The sequence below is a fragment of the Anguilla anguilla genome, chromosome 8 (genome assembly GCF_013347855.1).
Source record: "Anguilla anguilla isolate fAngAng1 chromosome 8, fAngAng1.pri, whole genome shotgun sequence".
Lineage (NCBI taxonomy): Eukaryota > Metazoa > Chordata > Actinopteri > Anguilliformes > Anguillidae > Anguilla > Anguilla anguilla.
Window position 1 is genome coordinate 40,995,652 of NC_049208.1, and position 26,291 is coordinate 41,021,942.

The window sequence follows — 26,291 nt, forward strand, 5'->3', positions numbered from 1 at the left end:
GGGAGGTGAAAGTTGTACGAAATTGAAATTGTGTGAAATTCTATGAGGTCTCATTCCAGCTTTGTGATTGGCAGTCAGGAAAGTTTGTTGTGGAACAGCACTAGTCATGCGTTTTTTTTTTTTTTTTTCCGTTCGAGCAGTCCTCCGCTGTGTTTGTTTTTAACGACGTGCTAATAAATCACCGAATGGGTTGTCTGTGTGACAGACAGTCCTCTCCGAGTGTTGTCTGAGGAGTCGTTGAGCAGAGCTAGGCTCGGTAATCCAATATCAGCAGTGTGGGGCAGAAATAGTCCCTGTGTGTGCGGGGATAAAGACTGGAGTTAGCTTACTGTCCTAGACCTTGAACTCCTACGGCCATCTCTTCAGTTTCCTTGCTGATCCGTCTTGGAGGAGCCCCACTCTGTCTACCAGAGGAACGTTTTCTTTGGCACCCGAGTTAGTGTAGTATTGAAACACGGTATGTTTGGTAGCATTTATTAAGGTTAAGGTACGAGAACATAACTATCCTGCAACAGTGGCATCAGGTAGGCTTAATGTTTGTATTTTTTTGGACATTTGAAGTGCCTCCTTAACTGTGCACCGTACCTCATCTGCTGTCCCTGCAGTTTGCATGCTGGGCACTTGGAATTGTGGGACGAATTGTGGTTCAGCAATTAGTGTACGCCAGGGTGTTCCTGCAGAGATCTCTTGTCAATACCTTCTGTTTTGTCGACAGTGTGCTCAGGTTTTGCAGTGTCACATGTACGGAAAGCCCTTCAGAAACCGCGAACTCCAACCGAGCGATATTCTGAGAGCCCGAGAGCGAAATGCTGGCGTTTGTTTGGTGGACGGGTTCTCCAGAATGTGACCGTTGTTCCCCTCGCACGTTGAGCGCTTGCTTAAAGGCATTGATTTGCAGCGCCCTGCCGGAGACCCTATTCCCTTATTTACAATAAGTAATCCGCTTCCTCTGGGCTGCGGAACGGGGGGAAAGCTGCTCTTATCAGTGACGGATTAGGTTTTTTTTCAGCTCGTTTGGATTCCGAGCGATTAAATGGTCAAGGCAGTACCATAGACTGAAACACTCTTGCCGGTGACCCGTGTCACATCCACGCACAAAGTGAAAAAAGGAAATGATTAAAATCTGCCTCACATAATATAACATATAGAAAGTAACCGTTCATTTCCACACATTCAGCCATATGGGTGGTCAACGACACCTGTCAGTGGTTGTGAATGCTGCCCCAGTTTAGCAGGTGAGAAATAGCTGAAGCTTCTGTGTCCCATCCCTGTCCCATCCGCCCACACTTTGTTTCAGTTTTCAAAAAAATAAAGGATGAACCCTGAGTAATTCTGGATTTTTCCTCCAAAAACGATATGTGCACGGTAGTGGTTTGTGTATAAAAAGCGGTCTTACGGCTGATAATGGATGCATTGATCTCCCCGGGCCTGTGAATCTTTGTGTTCTCTGAGGCTTTGTTCCCCCTGAGCCGTGTGACACGATAGCCGCGAGAAGATGAAAGGCCCTCTGCGCCTTTCGGTCCTGCGGGTCCCCCGCTCCGCGCCCGAAACGTTTACGGGGCCGCTGTGATGCTAATGCGGTCATTCGATCTCGTTTCTCCGCCTCGCGTTCGTTCGCCTTCGCCGAAAAGATAAGCGGGCTGGGACGCGCGGTACGGGGAGCGGCTCGGGTTCTCGCCCGGGAAAGAGGAGCGCTCGTTTCGCCTCCCGTCAGCACGTCCCGTTAAATGGAGCCCCCTGGGGGGGGGTCGGCGACCCGCGGACAGGCTGAGAGCGCGAGACCGGGCCGCTCAGGAGCCCCAGCGAGGATCGCTCGCAGGTCCCACACGAGAACTTCAATTACCCTAAATGCCTAATGCTAGCGGCCTCTAAAATACATTTCTGGGTAACTCTAACTGTACCAATGCTGCGATTTGGACCTCAGAGATCCAGAGCGCGGTATTACAGACTGTGACCCCCAGAACTCGCCTGAGCACTTATGCGCTTTCATCCCCGCTGCAGAAACGTGAGCTTGAAGTGGCTGCGAGCACTCTTTCCATCAACTAAAAAAATTGTAAATGCTCCTCCCCTTCTCACTGTGCGTGGGGCCCATCTACAATCCGCCCGTTTAGAACAGGCAATATTCATGTTAACGTACAATGCGTACGCTGACTAATTCGGTAACCTTACCCGCTCCGTGTCGGGCACTGCTGCACATCTGGTGAAAGCTTCTCTAAATTGAGACGGATGTGCACAAAAACGAAACCAAATACAGAGGCGGTTTTCGTCACGAGGGGCAAGCAGGTGCTCCTCCTCGTGCTTAGAGGAAGTCGGCGCATGGCGTGCCTCTCACTGCGCGGTTGCGATCGAGTGCGTGCCGGGGGCGGCTGGGCAAGGCGGGCCCGATGCCCGCGTGGTTAGCGTGTGTGGTTAGCGTGGCTAATGTTTCAGAGGTCTGTCAGCCTGTGAACGGAGCGCGGATCTCCGTCTCTCAGCAGCTCGTTTGAGTACAGGCCCCCCGATGCAGAAATGGGGGAGCAATGGAGCACATTTTTGTTAAATATTCGTTGCCTATTAACTGCGTGACATTTAAAGAAATTATTCAGGAAATAATTTAGTTCAGAATAAATAACTGCACAGTATGTCTGACTGCATTTCTTTTTTTTTCTTTAATGGTCTCTGAGTGCATCATTATCCGGTTAACCATTCAGCATTCAAGTACAGACTTTGAAGTGGTGTAGAAGCATTATCGCAAAGCTTGAGTAGTCCACAAAAAAAACAACTCAGTCCCACTCATCTGTGGCGTAGCAGCATTTATCAGACTTGACCATTCAAGACTGCAAATGGGAGTAATTCAACCTCAGCAGTGTAACAGCAAACTTAAAAAGCAAGAAATAACAATTTCACATCTCAGTGGTACAGCTGCATTATCAAACAGGAAAGAACACTGTTCCACATATCAGTGATATAGCTGCATTATCAAGCTGGGACATTAAAAATAAGATTAAATTAATTTTTACTTCACTGTGGTTCAGCCCCATAATAAATAACACCAAATATCAATAACAATTGTAAGGCACTCTGTCCCGTGGGAATCAAGGACAGCCAGTCATTAAATACTGTCAGTTGACCTGATACAGAGAGCTTCCTTATTTCCTGTTTAATGCTCGCTCTAAAATGAGGTGAAGGTTCCTTTTTACGAAACCTCAGCCCTGTCAACTAGATGTCCGTTCCTCTTCTCATCAACAGTGTTGGAGGCTGCACTGAAAGGTCTCTCCGTGTGCGGATCCACGTTTCTCTGTGCCCAGTGAGGTACTGCAGAGGCAGCCATTGCAGGAAATAATGTTGCATAGATCCTCCTGTACTCAAGTGGATTGCCTGACCTTGGAATTGTTGGCTCTGCCAGATAGATCTCCATCTCTGTAATAGCTGTTTAGGTGTTCACTGACACAAGCGCGGTTTCTCTCTCCAAGATATCATCAGTCACACTGGTGAGGCTGCTCTTGGCTGTCTCCGGTTGTACCTTTCCTATTGGCTCAGACAGTTCAGCCTCAGAAGCCCAGGTGCCCCTCCCCCACCCCCCGCCATCTTTCCCTGAAAATATATGTTCAGATGTTCTATTGGGAGGCAAGAGAAAGCACTGTTGTTGTTGCATATTGTAAATTATGATTTCCGATCCAAATCCAAATCCAAGCCTAATACAAAGGACTTAATATTGGTTGCACATTAATGGAGCTTGTCATCTTTCAGAAATACATGATCTGTATGTGAGCTTGCCCATCTTTGTATCTGAGATTAAGCGTAGTTGGCACAGTAAAGTGGCTCTGTCTCAGAACCACTGAAGCGCTAGGTCACTGACTCCTGAAGGGTGTTTTCCATGGTCTGAATCCTCTGATTGGCTTCACTCTCCCTGTGCGGAAGGTGTCTGAGAGCAGTGGTAGCAGGGATAGCGTTGGCTGTAGTTGCAGCTGCAGCTCGTCTCGTCAGCTCTTCATAAGGAGAAACCACCAGGACCTTCTCCATTAGCGCCCACTGATGCGCAGTCAGTAACGCATGGGCACTCGAAGGCTGCTTCTGCTCTATCTGACCTGTTCCTCCTGGAGCAAGCGCTTGAGGGGCATGTTCATATCACTTTGAATATCCTGCAAACGTGAACAGGCCAGTGGTGAACGTTTTAAGCGGCCAGAAATGTTCCTGCCGCTTGCGAGTGTGTCAATGCTGCTGTGCTGCGACAACAGACCCTCACGCTCCACTACCTGTCGTGTTTGTGCAGTGCAACCTGAACTGGGTACACCCACATCATCTTCCATGGCTTTTTTAATGGTTCTGGTGTTTTCCCTGAGAATAACATGGACTCGTTGTTTCTGATATTCTATGCATTCATCACCTTCTCAATGGCCTGTTTGGACCATGGAACTGCTTCATGTGCAGGATGGCAAGTACATTGAACATTTTGAATTAATCCAGTGCGTGGTGAGGCTCAGCATTAACATTGGGGAAACACTTGAACTCCAAATGTCTGTCATAAAACTCATGGAAATCACATATACTCAACACTTAAGTAGATTATTGCATACCTTGGTGTGCAGTTGTCATAGTGCCACATCTGCAGTAATGTCATGAGGGCAGACGGAAACGTGGTTCCAGAAGTTTCCGAAGTCGACTAATGGTCAATCATCATGGAGGGCTGGTCATCCTACATGAGAAATTAAATTATTTTATTATTATTTTTTTTTATAAGTTTGCATACTCCTTTGAGTAGTGTTTCTTCAGATGCTTTGTCAAATTCGTTGTATTGGCCTATAAGAAGCTGTGTTAATACAGGCGCTTGCAAACGCGAGCATTGCAAATGTTGCAAGTGGCCATAAGGCTGCTTTTGGATTCCACTGAGTTCCACACAGCAGATTTTGTAGTGGATGGAAACTCATTCCATAAACAACTAGCCTCATATGGTGGCTCATATGAATAGTGTTTGTTTATGTGATGGCACATTCAGATTCATGGCAATTGGCATAAATTGACTACAGTACTTAAAATATGGTGGTATCACGAGCTGGTACGGAGCCATAGGTAAGATCAGAACATCCCTGTACAAAATCGGTTGTCTGTGTCTCAATGATTCATGATCAATTTATTCCGATTTTTCAGCCTCATGAGGGCCTGCTTCACTGGCATTGACCTTTCTTTGGACCTCATGTTGAGAAATGATGGCAGCAGACTAAATGCAAATGCCATACCAAGAGTCTCTAGCCCCTCTGCTTTGTTTGCTGATTGGATTTTGTGATGTGGCCATTTGCTCATTTGCAACCTCGACTCTCGTTTTGCTCTCTGCTCATTGTATAGTGCTCCGGTTAGTTAGTGTGTTCCCAGCTGCACTACAGATCCCTCCATAGGGACACTACTTTGTTATACTGACTGTTATTTTTCCTTTGTTATTTTTTAAGGTACTCTAGGTTGGGGGTATGCTATCCGCACTTTTGGTTTCAGACTGCTACGTCACCAATAGAAGTGAAGCGAATAGGCCACCCTCTGTTACAAAATGGCAGCAAGGAAGCAGTAGAAAGTAGGCCACTCTGCACGGAAATCAGTTTTGTCAACAGCCTCCCTAACAAAATGGCTTCCGAGAACTCTCACATACAGTGAATGAATGGCTTTAAGCAATCTGAAAGGGGGCTGGACAGTTTACTCCAGTTTGAGTACTCTGCTAGCAGATTCTTAATCACTTGGAAAAAATTGAGAAAAAAAATAGGAAATTATTATTTTTTGTATAACGAAAACTACAAGGCACAGCCAATATACAAAAATAAGTAAACTGCTAAAGTCACATTGTGTGTCTGTTGTGCGCCTGTGTGGCGCTAGATTTTTATGTAGCTATATTATGCGTCTCTGCCCTGTAATGGCATTCGCGTGCTATGGAGTAGCGGCAGGTAAATCCAGGAGCTCCAGCTGGGTTATTCAGTTGGCTGTTGGAAGCAGTACAGAAGCCGCTGATATCCCAGCACAGCTCGCCGGTTTTAATGTTTTCATTATTGTCAGGTGAGAAATGTTACACTGAGACATTTCAGTGTTATGTCAGTAACCTAGCTAAAATGCTGAAATGTCAAAGTTTTTTTCATATTTTATTAATCGTTTAATTTGCTAGCCTCCTAGCGGTAGCGTTTTTGCTAGCGAGGGAATTCTGCTCGTTTAATTTTTTTGTTTCATAGTCTGTAATTATTATGAAGCTTAATTGTCACCCTCTTTTTTTAAAGAAGCATACTCAAGTATTCACAAGGGCAAATCATAAAATATCCCACTCCTATTTTAAATGCAGCTCATTGTAAAATGTGCCCTAGACGGCTCATTAGAAGGTGAAAAGACTAGCAAGCTGGCCAAATGTGAACATTTTCATTATCGTCCTCTCAGCTGTGTCTGTCTCCTGTAGAAATAAGTGCTTCTGACTACTCTAATCCGCACAATGAAAATGAGTTGTTCTTGTTTTATGCAGTTCCTGTTTTTGAATAGAAATTCTCCTTAAGAAAAACTGAGCCATGGCTTTAAATGTCAGAATGTCATTATCATCGCTGTCTCCAATAAATTTTGTGATTTTTTTTATTTTTTATTCAGTTTTTAGAAATTTGCTGAGTCAGGATGACATTAGAAGAGCCAGCATATATAAAAGACACTGAAACCATAAAAGCTTCTTAAGAAAGTTTTCTACTGAATGTGCAAGTGAGGGCCGCTGGGACCTGTCCACTGTGAGTCACATCAGCACATAATAATGTGACATTTGTGTTTTTTATTCTCCTTCAGTTTTTAGACGCTTAGCTAATTGGGGTTGCAGTTATTCAACTTGTTGATACTGCATTATTAAGCTGAAAGCCTTTATTCCTGGAAAAATCTTGCAACGAAACATGCTGTTTTTCTTGCGCTGATTCGTGGCTAATCTTTCAAAGGGTTCGCAATCCTCTGAAATATGTTAATGCCGGTCATTGTTCACAGCAGAATTGAAAAAGCCTCCCCTTTGTCACCGATACTGAAGCCAACATTATTCATGCTTTGCTGGACATGGAATTTACTTCCATGTGCGGAGATAAATGTGGCCTGTCGGTTCACATGTGAGTCACGGTGCTTGAGTTTGGAATGCAGCCTACGAAACGGCCACCTTAAACAATTCTCAGCTGGTTGGGAAGTTGGCAGCAGTTAATCTTTTTTTAATGTTCTAAGATCAGTCATGCACAAAGGCCCTCTGTGTTAATTATATTGTGAGCGGCTTAAAATAGAGAATCAAGGATTATTCCCCGCGTGGAGACTTCCAGGAAGCCCGCTGAACGTCAGCGGACCGACGGCTGGCTGCGCGGACCAATCCCGCGCGCGTAGCGAGCATGACCGGAGAAGCCCTCCCAACTGGCCCACGCTTCTGATTGCCTTCTGCCTGAAATATGAGCCCAGTTTCCCTGTGCTGGTGGTGGAACCTGCTAACTGCCTTTCTCTCGCTCTTCTTTTTCCCTCCCTCCCTCTTCTCCCCCCCCCCCATCCGTGCTCCGCGTGGCGCCTGCAGATTAATCGGCCGCTCGATGGGGATTTACCGAGGAGCTCCCACCTGCGTGGCCTTCCCTCCGCTCCACCACCTGCCCTCCCTCTTCAGAACCTCCTCCTCCGAAATGATGAAACTGGTATTAACTGAATGGCAATTGATATGGATTTTTACTTATTGCAGTAGACAGTAAAAAGGAGACCCATGACAAAGCCATACTTTTATACACACCCTAACCTCTCCGCGCCCCAAGGCAAGCACTTCAGCACCTCCCAGCAACCCCAAGGAATGTATACACGCTCTGAAAGGATTCCAGAGAGTTGTTGAATTTGTGAGAGAGGAGGAGAGGAGAGGAGAGAAGGGGAGAGGAGAGGAGAGGAGAGGAGAGGGCAACCCCGGAGGATAGACCAGTTTCCCTATCGCCAGCCGAAGAGCGGGGGTCTCACACCAGCGACTATGGCGCCCCAGAACAGCAACTCGGATACTATGCAAGTGCAGGAGGTGGCGGTGGTGCCCGCTAAGAGAGCGGGCGGCGGCGGGCGCGAGCTGGAGAGCCAGGACGAGTCGGTCAGCGAGGGCTCCATAGACCGCATCCCCCTGCGCCAGTGGGTCATGCACGGCGCCATCATGTTCGGCCGGGAGTTCTGCTACGCCATGGAGACGGCCCTGGTCACGCCCGTATTGCTGCAAATAGGTAAGCACGCCCGGTGAGATTTGCATTGGTGCTCCACCAGGTGCTCCCACCTTGCATAAACTAGCTCATTATCATGGAGATGACCTGTGGTTGACTTTATGGGAAAGGGCCTTTTTATTTTAGGTTTTGTTGTGTAAAAATGAGCTTATATATCTCTCTCCTACTGTATGTGAAGACTGAGGTACGTATAACTTGATTTTAGTATCTGGTCTGTTGATATTTGTTGAGTTTGCAGTTTTGAGAACTTAATGCAGTGGCAGATGTTCCTTTAGATTACTGTACCTACCTATTTTGTAACTGGCCAGAATCTGGTATGAAAACATTTGGTGCTTAAAACTCTTCTTCATGAACAGTGTGGGAGAGCATTGCATCTCAAATTTTTGGATGCAAATTACAGAAAATTCATTTTAAACACACCAGAGCTAGCGATCAATTAGGCCTAGTAGTTCTCATGTTTCATGAAACTTCCAGTTCCATTTTTAACTGAATTATGTAGTTTGGTACATAAAGAAATGGTAAGTTAGCCATTAGGGCATGATTAGGCCATCATATATTGCAGAGTTCTTTCTTAGATTACCTGGCCCCCTGCAATTACTGAGCTCACCAGTGCTCTCTTTCTTCTTAATGATGTTCCAAATGTTGATTTTGGTCAGCCTAAAGTTTGGCCTCTGTTTGTTTTTTTGTTTCCCACCATATTCCTCAGCCTTATGGCATTGGTAAAACCCTGGTCCTTACGCTGACAAACGGCAATAACAAACTGTAATGGCAATCAAAAGCCTAGAATTGAGACTAGATATTGAAAGCTTTCTTATACTTGCAGTAAAGAAGCAATTGAACACACTTGATTAATCAGAAACACCTGTGAAGCCATTTGTCCAAAACATTATGGTGCCCTGAAATGGGGGAGTGTGGGGGGGGCTATGTATAAAGAGTGCCGTTATTTCTACATGGTGAAACAAAAAAAGTCTTAAAGTACCTTTTAATAAAAGCTGAGAAATTGTTTGACTACAAATCTAAAATTATGGAGTGCAGAAAATGATGGCGGTGAGTTGGTGCTCCTAGGATGAAAGAATGTTGTGGACAGTTTCTTGTGTGATGTTCTGCTTGCAGTATTTTTCAAATTTACATAGTATCTTACCCTCAATCCCAAGGATGTCATTTTAGCTTTGCCACTAAATAGTGTGCTGGTCCCAGCAGGTACAGTAGGGACTGTTCGCTATACAAATCGGAATGCAAACACAGCAGTGATTTATTAATGGCTTGGGATACCTCTATATCTCCCAGTCTGTTGGTCATCAAAAGGCCTGTTGTTAATGTCATTCCTAGTGTCTGTATCTGTTATAGCCTATGCCTTGGCAGGCATTTAAGCCTAACATCGTGGCAGCAAAGAATCCTGTACAAATAAATACCCAAACATTTTGTCTACATCTATTTATAATCCTATGTCGGAATTAGGATCACTGCAAGACAATTGCACTTAAATATTAGGAGCCTAATCCCAAAGTTGGACTTGGTTTATATTTCAATTAATGACACTTCCCCTGATATTTTCATCCTTTCTGAAACCAGGCTTGCAAAAATGTAAAATTCTGACACACCCATTGATGGATATGAGTTATTTAGGTCAGTTAAAAAATGTAAAGGAGGAGGGGTATTGATATTTGTAAAAGTTTGTTTCGCTGTATCTGAACTCGCTGCTGTCTCAGTGTCTAAGAGATTTGAATATATTGTTCTTGACGTTTGCATTGCGGAGAACACCCATTTTGCTATTATTTTTATTTACCACCCTCCCTCAGAAATTAGAAGACATTGAAAAATTAATGTCAACTTATGCCTCATCTGAATTGGTTGTTATGGATGATTGATCTTGACTGGCTCTCTAGAAATTCTAACAGGCTAAAAGAAATTTGCTTTGAATTAAATCTACTGAGTTGATCTTGAAACCCACACGGCTAAATTACAGAAATCCCTTCCAAATAGGCACTGATTGATATTATATTGACAAATAGGCCATTTAAATACCTAGCCTGTACGGTCTTTGCTCAAGACATTAGTGACCACTGCGTGCCCAATTGCATGTATCCGAAATGGCAGAAAATACAGTATCAGTATTATTACAAAACAAAATTTCAAACATTTTATTGAACAGGTTTTTCTTCTATATTACTCTGATTTAGAACTTATCGCATCCTTGATCCTACCTTAAGCTTGGACTATAACTGTTTCTCTCATTTAATTCCATTGCGATAACCCTAACCCTGAACATGCTCCCTATGAGAACTTCAGGATTTAAAAACTGGTTTAACCCCTGGTTTTCCTCATAACTGTTCTGTTTGGCCAAAGTCTTGGAATCATTAGCTAACTCAGCTTTGAGGTTTTTTTTTTTTTTTAAGAGATGAAAAGCTTTTTACAACCACTTATTGCAACTTGGGTTATAGGCAAGGTCGTAGCACAATAACAGCAGCAACTCTTGTGATAAATGATATTGTCATGTCTTTGGATAGTAAACAGCACTGTGCTGCACTTGACACCAGTGACCATAATTCTTCATAGCATTGGTTGAACTCTTAACTGGTTTTATGCTCAAACCATTATACAACAATGGTTTGAGGGAAAACTCAAACCATTGTTGCTGATAGTATTAGGCTAAATCAAGCTCTCTTAAAATGAGTGAAGGTGTCCCACAAGTGTCTATTCTTGGGTCTACTTCGGTTGGCACTTTATATAGGCTAAATGACAGTATTCTCAACACCACTTTGTAATGTCCATTTTTATGTAGATATTTATCTGCATGAATCATTTTCTGTGATCCTAAGAAAATGACAGATCAGCATGGTCCAGATGCTGAGGATGTTGTCAGAAGTTTCAGAAGACACTTGAGCAAGGTTTGGATAAAGGCAGGTTAATTATGTAAAAGATACCCTGTTCCTTCAAGGGGCCAAATGGTTATCTTGCGCATCACAGGGAAGGGGGGGGGGGGAGGTAATCAGACATTGGGGGGAAAGAAACAAGGTGTGGGGGAGTTGGACTGAAGTAGGGGGTAGAGGGTATCACACAATGGTACTGCATATCAAAGGGAGACAATTTGACTGGGCAAGGGGATAAAAGGTCAATTTAACTGGGTGTGGTGGTGAAAAATCAATGTTATCTGCAACTGGCCCACTACAATGTGAGACACCTCAGAGGGGTAAACTGTGGGTCCCATGTTTTCCAACACAACCCTTTAAAAAGTCCATTGGTTCAATAATTCAAATTAAATAGTCATTTGCTACATCATCTGCATTTTCTACGTCATCAGCATTGTTTTGATGTTCGTGTCTTTCTTGCAATTCTACAAAGAGCGTGACCAGGTGTTTCAAACAAACACCGGCAGCCGGTTCCCCAGTGAAAGGCCCTGTCATGGTCCAGATGCTGAGGATGTTGTCAGAAGTTTCAGAAGACACTTGAGCAAGGTTTGGATAAAGGCAGGTTAATTATGTAAAAGATTTTCACCATTTGGAGGGGAAAATGTAACGTATTAACCAGATTTCTAACTCTTAGACAGTGAAAGATTAATGCCTCTGTCTAGAGGGCTCTAGTATAGGATGGTGTAAATGGAATAGCTCCTGGAATCTGAGTCTAATGTTCCAAATGCATTTGCAGAGGCGGTTAATGTACTGGCATAATGGGTGCATTAATGCGCGCTACGCGGGAAAAGGTGCTGGACTGCTCACCGCCCCCCCTAAGTCTGGGCTCCCCACCAGGATTGCACTCATGCAGGATCATGTAGCTTACATCGCTTACACAACCTTGCCGGCGCAAACCCTCTCGCCGATTTCCGCTCTCATGCGGTTGCGCAACAAACGCCAAGCGCCTTCTTCGTTGTGCCTGGGCGGGAATTCTCCGACAGCTTGGCTGGAGTCGCCAGCTGGAGTAAAAATACACCCTGGGTGTAAAACGATATTTTGATGACTTTGACTTTGACTCACTGAAGAGGGGCAGTGGTGCTGGCCTCATGTTGAAAAGCGGGGGACCCTTCCTGTGTGCTGCAGGTTCTTGCTGCTGCCCCCTTTGGCCGTGTCATACCTGAGATATCGCTGCGGTTCAGTGATGTCTCGCTGTTATTTATTTGCCTGTTGGCCTGTTTTGAGCGAGCATCTCTCCTAAGAAACAAGTGAGTTGCTGTGCGTTCATGAGCAGCTGCAGCCTTTGAACACCGGCGTAAAAATGTTCAGCTCCTACTGCTAAGCCAGAGACAGGCCTCCATAGTGTTTTCATGGTACAGTACGGTAGTTTGAGCCGGTCACAGTCATGCAGCACATTGTTGATGTAGGTAGCTGCTCCCAAGGTCAGCAGAACCATGGAGGAAACTCTTCTGACTGGTACACTGGCCTGTACTGCCGTCACGACCAGTTTATTCTTATTAGGATGGGTGATCGTCTGTGCTGCTGAGGTACCTGGATCACAGGCACTTACAAGTGCTTTATGAATGTACTGTAGGAGAAATCTGTTCCATTTCACTTTTGTTAAATGCTAACTTTGCTCCCCTTGAGCTGTGTACCTATTGAAGTTTCCAACATGAAGATACAGCACACAGAGTTGCGTAACGCTTGCGATTGGCTTTTGTGCTGGATAACGAGGTAGTAAAAACTTGGGTTGGAACATTTTACAATTTTCTCTAAAACATGTTAAGCTAATTTTCTCTAAATGAAGACAAGATGTCCTAGTGTTTATTCAAGTACTCAAGTAATTAGCCTAAATTGTGTCCAGTTACAAATGCTTCAACCTGTGGAATTTTTAAGAGTTCAATTTATTCCGCCGTACTTTTGTAAGTAGAAAAATAAATGCAGGCACGTGTTCGTTTCAAAATAGGTAGTTTTAATGTAGCAAAGGAACTAGTGGGTCTGTTACCCAAGTACAGATAAACAAAGAACCAACAAATGACGGAGACAGTGAATACTTGTACCCTGTTCCTTCAAGGAAACAAAGGGCCTCCTGGCCGGCCCGCGAGACCACCCTGACCCCACGGCGTCACCACCAGGCGCGAAACGAAACGGAACGTCTCCCGAACAGGACCGCGGTCGAAACGGTGGCTAAGGGCGCGCGCTAACGCTCAGAACGCATCTCCAGTGCGGCCTTAATCAGCATTAAATCATTAAAGGAGTTTTCCACTTGGTCCTGCCTGCAAATAGGCCTGCTGCTCGCGGGCCCAGACGGTGAGGCCGGTAGGTGAACGCGTGCCTGCTGAATCGAAATTTTAGCTCCTTCTCCCACGTTACCTTGAAATGGTGCTAAACTGAGCACTGAGATGGACTGGAGAGCCAGGTATCCCCACATTTCATTGGCACTTGGGACCAAGAGCTGTGCCGGTCAAACACCCTCTCCAAAACAAAGGTTATTGTACCCCTTCAGATTTCAGGTTTCTTTTGTTCCAAACGTTTAACCTTAATATTGCAAATTTGATTTTTTTTAAAAACATACTAAAACAGAAGGAGCTGATTAGTAGATTTTTTTGAGCGTTTTCAGTGAGTTTTTCCTTTCAATTTTCCTCATTTATGTGCAGTGACTCCTGACCATTGATTTTCACTGATCTCGTAAACAAGACCCAGCTACTACCGTTTCTGCAGTGGTCTCTATAACTCCTGCTAAAAGGCAGCCCCAGGCTGCAGTCCTGTCTGGTCCAGAGAGGTTTACGGAGGTTTAATGATGCCCCAAAAGTGTGTGTGTGTGTGTGTGTGTGTGTGTGTGTGTCACTGTGTCTCTGTGTGTGTTTCAGGGTTTGCTACAATTGCAAGTGACTCAACAGGATAGCAAAATGCGAGCCTCGTTATTGTGAAATTGTTGCATTTCATTTCACAAGCAACCTTTATTATCTCCTGAATGACTTTCCATTGTTGCTGTGCGGGCTGGAACAATAGTGGCTCTGGGAAATGGTGGTGTTTGTGCTGCAGTATCGTTGCCTAAATCTGTGTTTTCATTGTGAAGCAAAAGGATTTTGAAAATGTTTCCAAAGTGTGTCAGCCAGAAAAAAAAAAAAAAAACTTTAAATATTTGCTGAACAGAAATTCACAGGTTGTTTTGCTTAACTTTGACTGCAAGCGATGATGTTTTGTTTAATTGGAAGAATGGGAATTGGGCTGCCACCACCCACGGGCTGTTTAATGCTCCTAAAGTAATCTATTGCTGAAGAGCACTTCTGTCTGTATGATTTTGGCCTGTTCATTAGCCTGTAGCCAGCTGTTTTTTGAGTAGCAGTATAATTTACATTTGACACAGATAACACAGTATGTGTGAGTGAAGTATGATAAAAAAAATTTTTTAAAATGGTTAGGCTAATTCTTTTGAATTTAATATCTGGATCTTGTACCGCACCTGTTGTGTGAGAATCTTTTGGATTTTGACCACAAAATTTTATTTCAAGCCTATTTTTATTTTACAAATGAAAATATGCTTGGTCATCCTTTACTTTGTGTCTCATTGTGTCTGCAAAGACTGCAAACACCTTGGGGTGTTTTGCACAGATTTTGCAATGCACGAAATCTCACGATGATAAACTCGCGATAAGCTTCAGAAAGCCGCTCGTCGCACCTGTTCGGGGCTCTCAGCTCTCACGAGCAATCGCACGCCGGCTTCTCCCTCGCGGCCTTGAAGCCGGTCAGCGTGGGTTTGTTTTTTCGGAAGGCCTCGTCCTTGCCGGACCCCCTGCGCAGACGTGCCTGTCGGAGCACTGTTTACGCGCTTCCGCTTGTTTTTGTACGGGGCCGCTGGTGTTTTGAGAAGGAATGGAAGAATGGGAATAAAGGGTAGGCCCACTTTTTTGAAGCTTTGCAGAATGCTTATTTTTTTCCCTTGTGAATTTTTTCCTTGGCACCTTAGCTGTGTCGAGCCCTTTCCCGTGCCCGAGGAACACTTCTCACACTTCCACGTGGGAACTTACGCGGTCACGTGGAAGTAACTGACCACGGGTTGAGGTTTTAAACGGCACGTTGACAAAGTATTTATTGTTCTGTTTAGGTTTAATTTATTAGAGTTGTTTGTGTGTGCGTATATGTGTGTGTGTCTGTGTGTTTATATTTTTTTTGCTCACGGCAACAGTGTTTCCTTGCCGTCCTTGTCCCTCCACCAGTGCCCTATGGCAGTTATGTAAACTAATGGAAGAGGTACTGTGGGATTAGCACTTCGTCCTCTCTGCCTTCGGGCTCAGCTGAATGGTATCTGATTAAAGCGCTTATGCACAGTGGCTATAATGAGCTTGTGTTTCCTGTGCTGAACAGCAGCTTGCACGCAGGCTTTCTAATCCTCGCGGCGCTCGGGTCCTGTGGTTTATGCCCTCTGCTGTGCCGCTCGCAGGACCTTGAGGAAACGGGAGAAGCAGGGCTGTCCTCCGATATTGCCCGATTCCCCCTGTCCACGCGTTAGTTGTCATATGTCATATGTAAAAATGCTTTCCTAGTTTATGCTGATAGATCGGCGACCTGTCCTGGGTGTAATCCTGCCATTCACCCAATGCACGCTGGGGTAGGCTCCAGCACCCCCTGCAAACCTGACCAGGATAAGCGGTATAGATGATGGATAGATGGATGGTTTATGCTGTGAATGGTAATTGGACCCTGAGGCTTAGACCAAAATGGCAGTTTTTTTAAATTGTAGTTTTGAGTTCTCAGATTTCTTTTCAAGTTCGAATGCATGACCTTGCAGTGCTTTTAAGCTAGCTTTTTACTTGACGTCTCGTTCATTGTTTTTGAAAAGCTCAGTTCTGATAGCATCTGTTCTAAGCAGGACTTGTACCCCGCATTGTCCTTACTTGCTTTATCAGAACACCTGTGCTACTGATGCAGCTGCATAACTGATTAACGCCAGCCTGAAGTGTTGGCAGGCACAGTGAGTGCAGGAAAACAACTGGGCAGTACTAGTGTGCTTATCCCGCCACTGTTTGTATCAAAATAGTTTTATCGGTCTGAAGTGAACATTTTGTATGATGGGATTGAGTATCGGACGCGTGGCTGAACTGTAATGTCAGCTAATCCCTGCCGGTAAACGGTGTTTCCGACCATAGATAGGGACGCCAGAAATGTAAACTATTTATCTCCAGTGCAAAAAAAAAACAAAAACAAAACAATGGAAACTGCAAAGTTCGGTCAGTATGGCAGGAATGCACGAATCGGCACATTTCTCCCGTTTTTCATGATCAGGATATAGGACTGCGGCATCCACTATATGCTCAGCCCATCAGGCCATTGGCTGTTGTTTGGGGGGGGGGGGGCATGGGGGGGCTGAGCAGGGAGGGGCTGAGCAGGGAATAGAACCAGTTCAGGGAACTAAAAAGAAGACACATAAAGGATTGAAATATGCCTGACTGCAGAGCTGTGCTGTCCTGCACCTTTTGGAGATGTGTGCCCACTCTGAAAAGGCATGACTGATTAAACTCCCATTCGCTGGGTTTGGCCACCGTATGACATGGGAGCTGGGGTAAAAATTGCGGTGTTTTGTGTTGTTCTGGTTGGGACGTACACGTATGTGAAATATCACAGAAACCGCATTGTTTTCCTTTTAGAACTGATGAAGGACTGTTTACCACTTCCTGCTGTGCATATATGGGCGCTTGCACCAATTATTCAGTCCTCTGCATCTTGCCTTTAGAATATTACTTTTTGCTTGCTTTTCTGGTGGTATTTCACAATAAGAATTCAGTTTGCGCAAGCTCGTTATTTTAAGCTGTCTTTATCGCAAATTACATCACCATAAATGGAGGCGATAAACCGGCAGGCCCTTGCCGCGATCCTGAGAGAGTGTTCCGTCTGGTCGAGCGTGCGTCTCGCCGAGCGATCTCTGCAGTTAAAAGACGTCCTTCCTTTTCCCACCCCGTCTGCTTCCCCCGTCCGTCCGTGCCGCGTTCGAGCCGCCGTAAAAGCTCGCGCGCGCGCGTGAGCGAAACCCTGCCAAAGACCGGGAGTCTGCGTTCGCTTGTGCGTCATGGCAGAGGCCCCCCTGGGCTGCCCGTGGATGAGCGCTAGCTTTTAGCGCACTGCGCTTCCTCGGGCGGGGAGCCCCCCCCCCCCCCGCCCCCCCCCCCCCCTCCGCTCCATCAGGCCGGCGCTGCGGGATGAGTAATGCGCCAGCGTCCGTGGCTTCCAGGAAACCGCGCCGTGAGGCGGCGAGCAGAACTGCCCGTCCCCTCGGGTTGCTGCGCGAGACGGCAGCGCGAGCTGCTCATAACTCTGAGTGCGACCGCGGCTCCTCGCCAAACGACGTGTCCGGGAACGTCCCGCCCCGTGAATAAAATTATAGCCGCACGTCCACAAATTTAATATTTACTTGGCGCTCAAATATTTATGCTAAGCCGAATCGCGCTTTACTCCGCACAAGCTCATTTCCGTGAGCTTTCGATCTGAGGTCACATTCCGGGGCGTTTCCGGAAGCTTCTGAGCCGACGGCCGGCCGAGACGTGGGTAGATGTCTGCAGCAGGCCAGAAAGCGTCGGAGACGGGGTCAGCAGAAGATGTGCGACGGGCTGTTCCCGCTGTGCAGCAGGCTGTGCCTCACGGGTACGGCGCTGCCCCCGACCTGGCAGAAACTCGCTCAGGCCTCCTTGTCCTGCGTCAGAGCGGCCGGCGGTCAGCGAGCGGGCAGTGAGCGGTCAGCGAGTGCAGGCCTCTGAGCCTGTCCTGCGTCAGAGCGGTCACTGGTCAGCGAGTGCAGGCCTCACAGCCTGTCCTGCGTCAGAGTGACCGGCGGTCAGCGAGCGGGCAGTGAGCGGTCAGCGAGTGCAGGCCTCACAGCCTGTCCTGCGTCAGAGCGGTCAGTGAGCGGTCAGTGAGCGGTCAGCGAGTGCAGGCCTCACAGCCTGTCCTGCGTCAGAGCGGTCAGTGAGCGGTCAGCGAGTGCAGGCCTCACAGCCTGTCCTGCGTCAGAGCGGTCAGTGAGCGGTCAGCGAGTGCAGGCCTCACAGCCTGTCCTGCGTCAGAGTGGTCGGCGGTCAGCGAGCGGTCAGCGAGCACTGGCCTCAGGATAGGGGCCCCTCGTGGTGAGAGAGGCAGGGCAGCCTCCCGGCCCACTCTTTCCCCTCACCCTGCTGCCCCCATTTCCCGTGGTCTGCATAGATACAATTATGTAGTACAGCGCTGGGGTTTTACCCAAATTTGTTTTGTTTTGTTTTTTCACTCCCAAAGCTTCAATTTAAATTCCAGAAAGGTACGAGGTCAAAGGCCCAACTGGCGCACCACGAATAATGCAGCAAATGTGTTGACTGTGCTTCACAGCTGCTCAAAAGGTAGCTTATTTTGGGGTGGGGTTGTTGTTTTTTAACGGTCAGAAGTGCTCACAGTGACTTCTGACCGTTAATGGTCACTTCCTTCGTGCTGCCCTTTGTGCTGTCTCCGAATGAGTTGACCAGCTTGCAAATCGAACATTCTGAAGTATTCTTCAGCCACCAAGAATGGTCACTGTTTTGCCATTCGGCCTTTTGTTTGTAAATGGAGCAGTTTCGCCTGAACCTTAAACTAAACAAAACATACACTGGCCCTGATTTAGGTTCGGCTGTTTGATGTCTATACAGCGAAGTGATGACGCATCATTTTTACAAACGTGCCATACAACAGAGCGTTTCGCGAATGGTGCGCTTACCAAACATACAGGACTGAGTGCTGTGATCTGTGGCTTAAGCTTCCTCTTTTGCGTAAAGGCAGCTTCACTGCTGTGGTGGGTGCAGCATTTTGTGTAATTTGTTAATCAAATTTTTGCTTAGTGTTAGATAACAACCCCCCCCCCCCCACCCTCCACTAAGTACAGTGATTTCACCCTCCCTCCCTCTCTCTCCCTCTCTCCCCCTCTCTCTCTCTCCCTCCCTCTCTCCTTCCCTCTCTCTCCCTCCCTCCCTCCTCCTCTCTCTCCCTCTCTCTCTGTCTCTCCCCCTCTCTCTCTCTCTCTCTCTCTCTCTCCCTCTCTCTCTCTCTCCCTCTCTCTCTCTCTCCCCCTCTCCCCCTCTCTCCCTCTCTCCCTCTCTCCCCCTCTCTCCCTCTCCCTCTCCCTCTCTCTCTCTCTCTCTCTCTCTCTCTCTCTCTCCCTCTCTCTCTCTATCTCTCCCCCTCTCTCTCTCTCCCTCCCCCCCCCTCTCTCTCTATCTCTCTCTCCCTATCTCTCCCTCTCTCCCTCCCTCCCTCTCTCTCGCAGTGAGCGCAGCACACAGACGGGCCGGCCAGCTCGCTGCTGCAGTGTTATGTAACAGAGGGAGCGGGGCTGTGGTGTGTACAACTCATGCAGCTTTAATTCTGCCCTTCAGGAGGTGGGACCAGGGGGGGGGCGGAGGCCAATGTTGCCGCATAAGGGGGGTGGGGCGGGGGGGGGCGGGGGCGGGGGTGCGCGTTATGAATCGTCTCTGCAGTCAGCGCACGCACATGCGCGCAGCACAGCGGATGACCTTCACCGCGCAGGTGAACAGAGCGGGAGGCGGGAGGAGTGGGCGTGGCCGCACCCCTGTCGTCAGGACGACGGCAGCCCGGTGACGGCGGCGGGACGCGGGACGCTCGTCGTCCCCTCGCCTGTTTGTCTCCCGGGGCCCGTCCGACTGACAGCGGAGGTCAGTGAAGCGCAGGGTCTGCCGCGGTCTGTGGCAGAGAAGAGGAGCTTCTCGGCTGTAACCAGGCAGCAAAACAAATGCCCCAAATGTTCTGCGTCAGTCCTTGTGCCCCAAATAACAAATAACAATTCACTTTATTTACGGATTATCTTACGTGATGTAAGAAGTTATTAATAGGAGCTCAAGGGGGCAGTTGGAATAAGCAGATAAAGAATGTATTGTATTGCACCATGGAGCCTAATGTCTCAGTGCTTGCGGGACTGTTGCATATATTTTTGAGCTCTGGTAATTTTTTTAAATCTTTGCTTGCACAAAGGGATCAGGCAGCTTTGTGACAAACACATGTCATAAAATTACCAAACAAATTAAAAGCCGGTTTAGGGGGCTTCTCAGGGGGGGCCCCTGTTCGAGTGTGGGGATGGATCCCGCAGTTTGTTATCGGTTTGAGACCACTGTGTATCGCCGGAGCCCCTCCCCAAGACCCCCCCCCTCCCCCCTTCCGTACACTGAGCACCCCACGTGCCTCAAACGGCCCACGTGCCCTCCTCTCTCTCACTCTCTCTCTGCTCCGCTCCGCTACTGAACTGCAGGGTGACTCATGCTGCTCCAGCAAAACAATTTGCCATTCCAAATCCGAGAGGGGGAACAATATTGTTTTTAAAATGCCGGCGGAAACGTATCGACGTGCGCAGGTAACCCTTGCGGTTTTTTTAGACAGGACGGGGGGTTACGCACGAAAACGCGGCGGGTCAGAGAGGGGAGAGCGAGCGCCTCGTTCTGACGCATTTCGTTCGCCGCTTTATCGTTCACTGCCGGGAGGAGCCGCGCGCGGGTCGGTGTGGTTCAGCGTCCCAGCGGACGGAGCCGGTCCGGCGGAGCCGGCGGCGCGCTGAGTGCTGCGGTGGACCCTTTCGGCAGCGAGAGGCAGTGATGGAGGGGGGAGCGGCAGCACCGGAGCACTGCTCGGGCAGGGGGGAAAGACGCGTTCGGCGCGACCGCGACCGCTGGCACCCGCGATACGAACGTGTATCTCGCGACTGCAGCCATTCTTTTTTCTTTTTCTTTTTTTTTCTCCCATGGCTCCCCCTCTGATTCCCCCCCACCCCCCGCACCCCACCCCCACCCCGCGGTCCATGTGTAGGAGGTCTGATAGCATGGCCTCCGGTCTTGGCACATTAAGTACTTTGCTGACTGTGGCCATTTGTTTACAGTAGGATTCATACACAGAGCCGTGGAGAAGTATTTGCCCCCTTCCTGATCTTCCTGATTTCCTCTGTTATTGCATATGCGTCACACTGAATGGTTTCAGATCTTTAGACAAAATGTAATATTAGACAAAAGGAACCCGAGTATTACATTACATTACATTACATTACAGGCATTTAGCAGACGCTCTTATCCAGAGCGACTTACACAACTTTTACATGGCATTTTACATTGTATCCATTTATACAGCTGGATATATACTGAAGCAATTCCGGTTAAGTACCTTGCTCAAGGGTACAACGGCAGTGTCCTTGCCCGGGAATCGAACCTGCGACCTTTCGGTTACAAGCCCAGTTCCTTACCCACTGTGCTACACTCCGAGTAAATAGAAAGCACATTTTTAAAACTATTTGATTTATTTAATGAAAAATGTTATGAAACACCCATTATCACCCGTGTGAAAAAGTAATTGTCCTCTTAAACTTAACTGGTTGCACCAACTTTAGCTGCAATGACTGCAATGAAACGCTTCCTATAATTTGATATTGGTCTTTCAGACCGCTGTGGAGGAATTGTAGCCCACTGTACATTTCAGAACCGCTTTAAATCAGACAAGTTGTTAGGTTTTTGAGCATGAACTGCTCGTTTCAGGTCCTGCCACAGCATCTCTATTGGGTTCAAGTCGAGACATTTGATTAGACCCATCCAAAACTTTAATTTAGTTTCTTATCAGCCATTCTGACGTGGACTTGCTTTTGTGTTTTGGATCATTCTCTAGCTGCCTAACCCAATTACGCTTCCGCTTCAGTTCACAGACAGATGACCGGGCTTTCTCCTTAAGAATTTTCTGGTACAGAGCAGAATTCATGGTTCCTTCAAAAAATGGCAAGTCGTCCAGGTCCCAAAGCAGCAAAGCATCCCCACACCATCACGCTACCACCGGCATGTTTGAGCTTTCTGGTCTTACTGTGAAATTCTGTATTTTGCTTTACGGCAGACATAATGGCGCGACCGTAGTCCCCTCAGCTGTCGCCCTCTCGTCCGCGTCACACACACCTGATGTGTAAGCGCTCTGACTGGGGTTCCTCTGGCCGTGTTTTTTCCCTGCTTTATTGTCGGGGTGATAGATTGGTAAAGGCCGGGGAGAGCAGGCACTGTAAATGGCCGCTGGCAGTAAAAGGGGCGAGGCCTGGGCCTGGAACAGAACTCGCAGCGAAGATGGTGCCGTAAATATTTTATCCATGTCATCCATTTGTTTGATGTTGGAGGACTGAGCCCAGCGTTTGGCGAGAGCTCTTCCCTGACCGCTCGCGGGAGCGCGCTCGTCTGAGGAAGGAGGCCTCCAGCGCCGGGTCCCGCCGTCCAGCGGCGCGCTCGACCCCGCCGAGCCCCGCCCCCGCGCCAAACAAGTGCAGGCACCTGTTTCCTCCCCACTTAGCGGCCTCTTCACCGCCATTCATCCAGTCCGGCCATACTTGACCTCTGGCTCTCCACCTTCCTCTGTCCCCCCCTCTCTCTCTCTCTCTCTCTCGCTCTCTGTCGCTTTCACACCATTCAGGGAAAAGGCAGTTTCTCAGCACATTCTGCTTTTCTCACAAAGGGTGTTAAAGGGCTCGGCGGAGAGCTGAACAAATAACATTGTCTTACATAAGGGGGCGTGTGCCCTGCGCTCCCCCCCCCCCCCTCCCCCCCCTCCCAAACCCCCCCCCCCGCCCCCCCGTGACTCACGAGCCTGACAGGAGGGTGATTCATGAGGTCCCCGGGAGAGCAGGCTGGCCCGTAAATCATCCCAGCATGCTCTCTGGATTAACGGACGATTTTTTGTCGAACGTTTCTCCCCCGAACCCGTGTCCGCCTGCCGCATCGACACGTGCCGACCCCGCGCCGCGGAACCGGTCCGTTCGGCGTGGTCGCTAAGCGAACGGGCCGCGGCTCCACGCAGGGAGTGTTTATACGACTGAACCTCAGCCTCAGACTGACGCCGCTGCCACGCGACCTGGGGAGGATCTTCTCCCAGTTTTAACCCTTTCGCGACCCGTTCCTCCTGCCCAGGGTCGCCTCAGTGCCCGTTTACTGCCTTCTGTCATTTTTTTGCTGTGATACATGGCTGCCTACGAATTAAATTCTGAGGTCCTTTGCAAGGTCTTTTGCTTTGTGTCTGCGCGGGTGCGCATTCACGCACGGTGTTTGAATTGTATTGAAGCTCTAGTTGCATTCGATACTTAAATAATGCATTTGAAAGGAAGGTTTTAGCAGTTCATTTTTAATATCTAGACTGGACTGTGGAGGTTTTTGGGCGTGCTGCGGTCAGTGGAGTCGCCGGGCCCTGCCTGTGCTTTGGCGGAGGACGCAAACAAAGCGCCGGTGTTGGAAAAACACCATTGAGGAGCGCTCAGCGGGAGGGGGCTCCTGAGTGACCCGCAGGAGCCGCAGGCCCGGTCGAGCGCGACCAGCGAGCGCGGCGTCCGTAAACAGCTCCGCGGGTCGGAAGCGCCGCGGGCCCACCCCCCCGCCCGCCGGAGCGCTCGGCTTCTCCGCGCGGAGTCCTCGCGCGTCCTGCCGCTTCGCCGGAGCGGCTTCTCCCTCTCCCTGCACTCGGTGACCTGCTGTAAACCCCTCTCTCCGCTCCCAAACGCCGCGCACACAATACTTCCTGGAGCGGCGCGGCGCGGGCTGCTCTCAGTATTGTTCGCCTTTTTTGGTACGGTGGGAAAAAGAAACCTTCGTTATTTACTATTATCTGATGTCCTGTTAGGATATTTACAGCGGTTGGGTTTGACAGAAACAAACTGCTTACGAACTGATAAAATCTTGGTTGTTTGTGAACTTTCTTGTGTTTTCTTTTGTTTTGGCGCAGCCTAGGACTGCAAACAAAGACAAAAAGCACTTTTTCCCCCCCTTCCCCGACCATGTCCCACATCAACAACAACAACAACGGCGATCGAGAATGCGAGAGGAAGTCCAGTCGTGACAAATGGTCACACAACTCTGTCATTGCTTCTGGAAGAGATGGTGTGCAAAGCAAAACAGAAGGGAAGAACATGTTCCCAGGCCTAGTCATTCATATTGTCGATTGTCATTTCATGTGAACTAGATCGTAGGTTCGTTCCTGGATCCGGGCTACATTTAGGCTACGTCTGGGAAGGTGGCCGATAAGCTTCCAGAATGTTCTTCTCACGTTTGGCAACATCCAGTTCCACGGACTGTGGCAGTTGTGATGTCAAGAACGGCCAGCTGTTTCCGCCGGCGTTTATGGGAAAAATCAGCACTGTATTTTTATCATTGAGTAATACGACATTGTGCGTCATGAGCAAGGCTTGTATTTTTTTTTTTGTCACGCTAGTTAATCAAATATCTTTTCAGAAAGAGAAATTCTCACAGTCCCACCCAAGGTTTTGGGTCAAGGTTTTGGCTCCAAATATAATCGTAATGCCATTTTCTTTTTCTCCTTTTTCCATTTTTATTAAATCGGTTTTGTACAACAACAGTGGTGTCTGTTAATATGAACAACGAAACATGTGCACAAACACGTTATACCTCCTGTCTGTATTTCCTCATGATGGAAACTTGCTCATCCTCCTCTCCACTCCCCATTGCTTCACTATGATTACCACCTTTACCGAAGCCAGTCAGTGGAAATTTACTGAACAGGAAGTGGAGAGAACTCTCTGAACTCTCTCAGAAACTGAAAATTACAGGTAACATTGTCCATGGCAGGAAAATTGATAAAGTATTTTGGGTGTGGTCCAGTGATGTTCAGGTGTCTCTGTCTTTCACTCAAAATGGAGTTAGGGATAGAGAGAAATGGAAACCATTGGAACTCTTGTTTCTCTTGGAATTTTTTTGAAGACTGTTGTGACTTTTGAGTCTGAAAAACAAAAAGTATGTATTGTAAATATGTATTTTCCAATTTGAGTTGAGTATGCGAAAGTCTAAAAACACAAACATGTCTGGTTTTATCTGGGTGCCTACAATAACAGCAACACAGCTGATTGACCAGCTGACAAACAGTACTCATGTCTTGCAGTGTGCAAACAATGCAAGCACAGATTAAAATTGAACATGGTGTTGTGTTGCTGTTTTTTTCCACAGAAGCAGTTACACAGTTTCAATGATCATTGTATATTGTATGCAAGTATGCTTTTTATTGAGGGTACTGTAGCCTATAGTTTTTACTTTGGTAAGCATAAAGTATAGTAGATTAGTTTTATTTTAATTTTGTTGTCCTGGCTAGCAAGAATATATCTAGCTATATAGTAGATATATTGAAAAATTATTGGACGCACCGCCCTCTACTACAGTAATTGTCTCTTCAGGCTGTTGTTGTCTTTCACACCTTGACAGCCCTTGAATGTTTTCGCCTGGTATCTGTATTCCACAGCTCCCACAGCATCGTTTTCAGACATGCAGTGTCATGGGCATTGAGTGCATAATAATGCCAGTGATAATAAGTATGGTTAGAAGAACTCTATTTTGCTTCCGGCATGTTCTGTTCTGTGATCATAATTGGACAACAACATCAGTGTTAGAGCCATTGCACTTTCTCCAGTGTTCACTGCTTTCCCCCTTATTATAGTCTGTTTTGACAGCTCTCATATTAACACAAAAACCATAAATCATCACCAAATTTTGTTTAACACCTTTTTAAGATGTGAAACAGTGTCTTCAACTAATGGTGTGGGGCGGATGGGTGGGGGTGAGTGGGTGTTTGGGATGTTTGCCATCTGCTGGATGAACATAATATAATCTTACCCATTAATTTCCTATGGTGGTCATTTTAGACCCGGAACACCACAGGTGTGACAAAGTTGACTAAACCACTCAAAATTCAATGAAAGTGGTGATCAGCAATTGTAGCTATATGTTCAAATGCCTAGTGTGGAGGAAAGCATAAGGTCTTGAGGCAATCAGATGAAAAACACAATATTTATGATTCAGGAAAGTTGTAAATCGGTCAGATTTGACCCGAACACTGGAGGAAGGTTAACCTGCACTTTTAGTTCACGCACCACAGATGGCGCTCTATATGGTTTCAGGGTAATAATGGGTGCTCACCTGTGTGTGGGGGACATTCCTGATTGGGAGGAAGCAGTATTCCAAGGCATTTCAGTTGCTTATTTTTGCTTTCTTTGTCTCTTTTCCTGGTATGGAAGGCTAAGCTTGAGTCAAAAATATGTGAAATTGACGCGATCATGCGTTGTCAACGTCGGCTCCTTCCATTTGCTTATTTCATCTCCCTGCTTCCTTTCCTTGCTCCCAGCTATTCCCATTGGAGGATGCAAGGAAAGGAAACAAGGAAAGGACATGGGGACTGAGGAATCGAGGAATGCATGTATGGCAAT

At 47.3% G+C, this 26,291-nt stretch overlaps 1 protein-coding gene across 4 annotated transcripts in view; it reads left to right on the forward strand.

The window, feature by feature from the left end:
* The window catches only part of LOC118232923 (solute carrier family 45 member 4), a 71,678-nt gene that overhangs the window by 24,989 nt on the left and 20,398 nt on the right, over positions 1-26,291 (forward strand). For all 4 annotated transcript variants that reach the window (XM_035428172.1, XM_035428171.1, XM_035428169.1 and 1 more), the window contains one exon: positions 7,520-8,189. In XM_035428172.1, coding sequence (XP_035284063.1) covers positions 7,952-8,189 — 238 coding nt within the window. In that variant the 5' untranslated portion in view covers positions 7,520-7,951. The remainder of the gene's footprint in view (positions 1-7,519; positions 8,190-26,291) is intronic.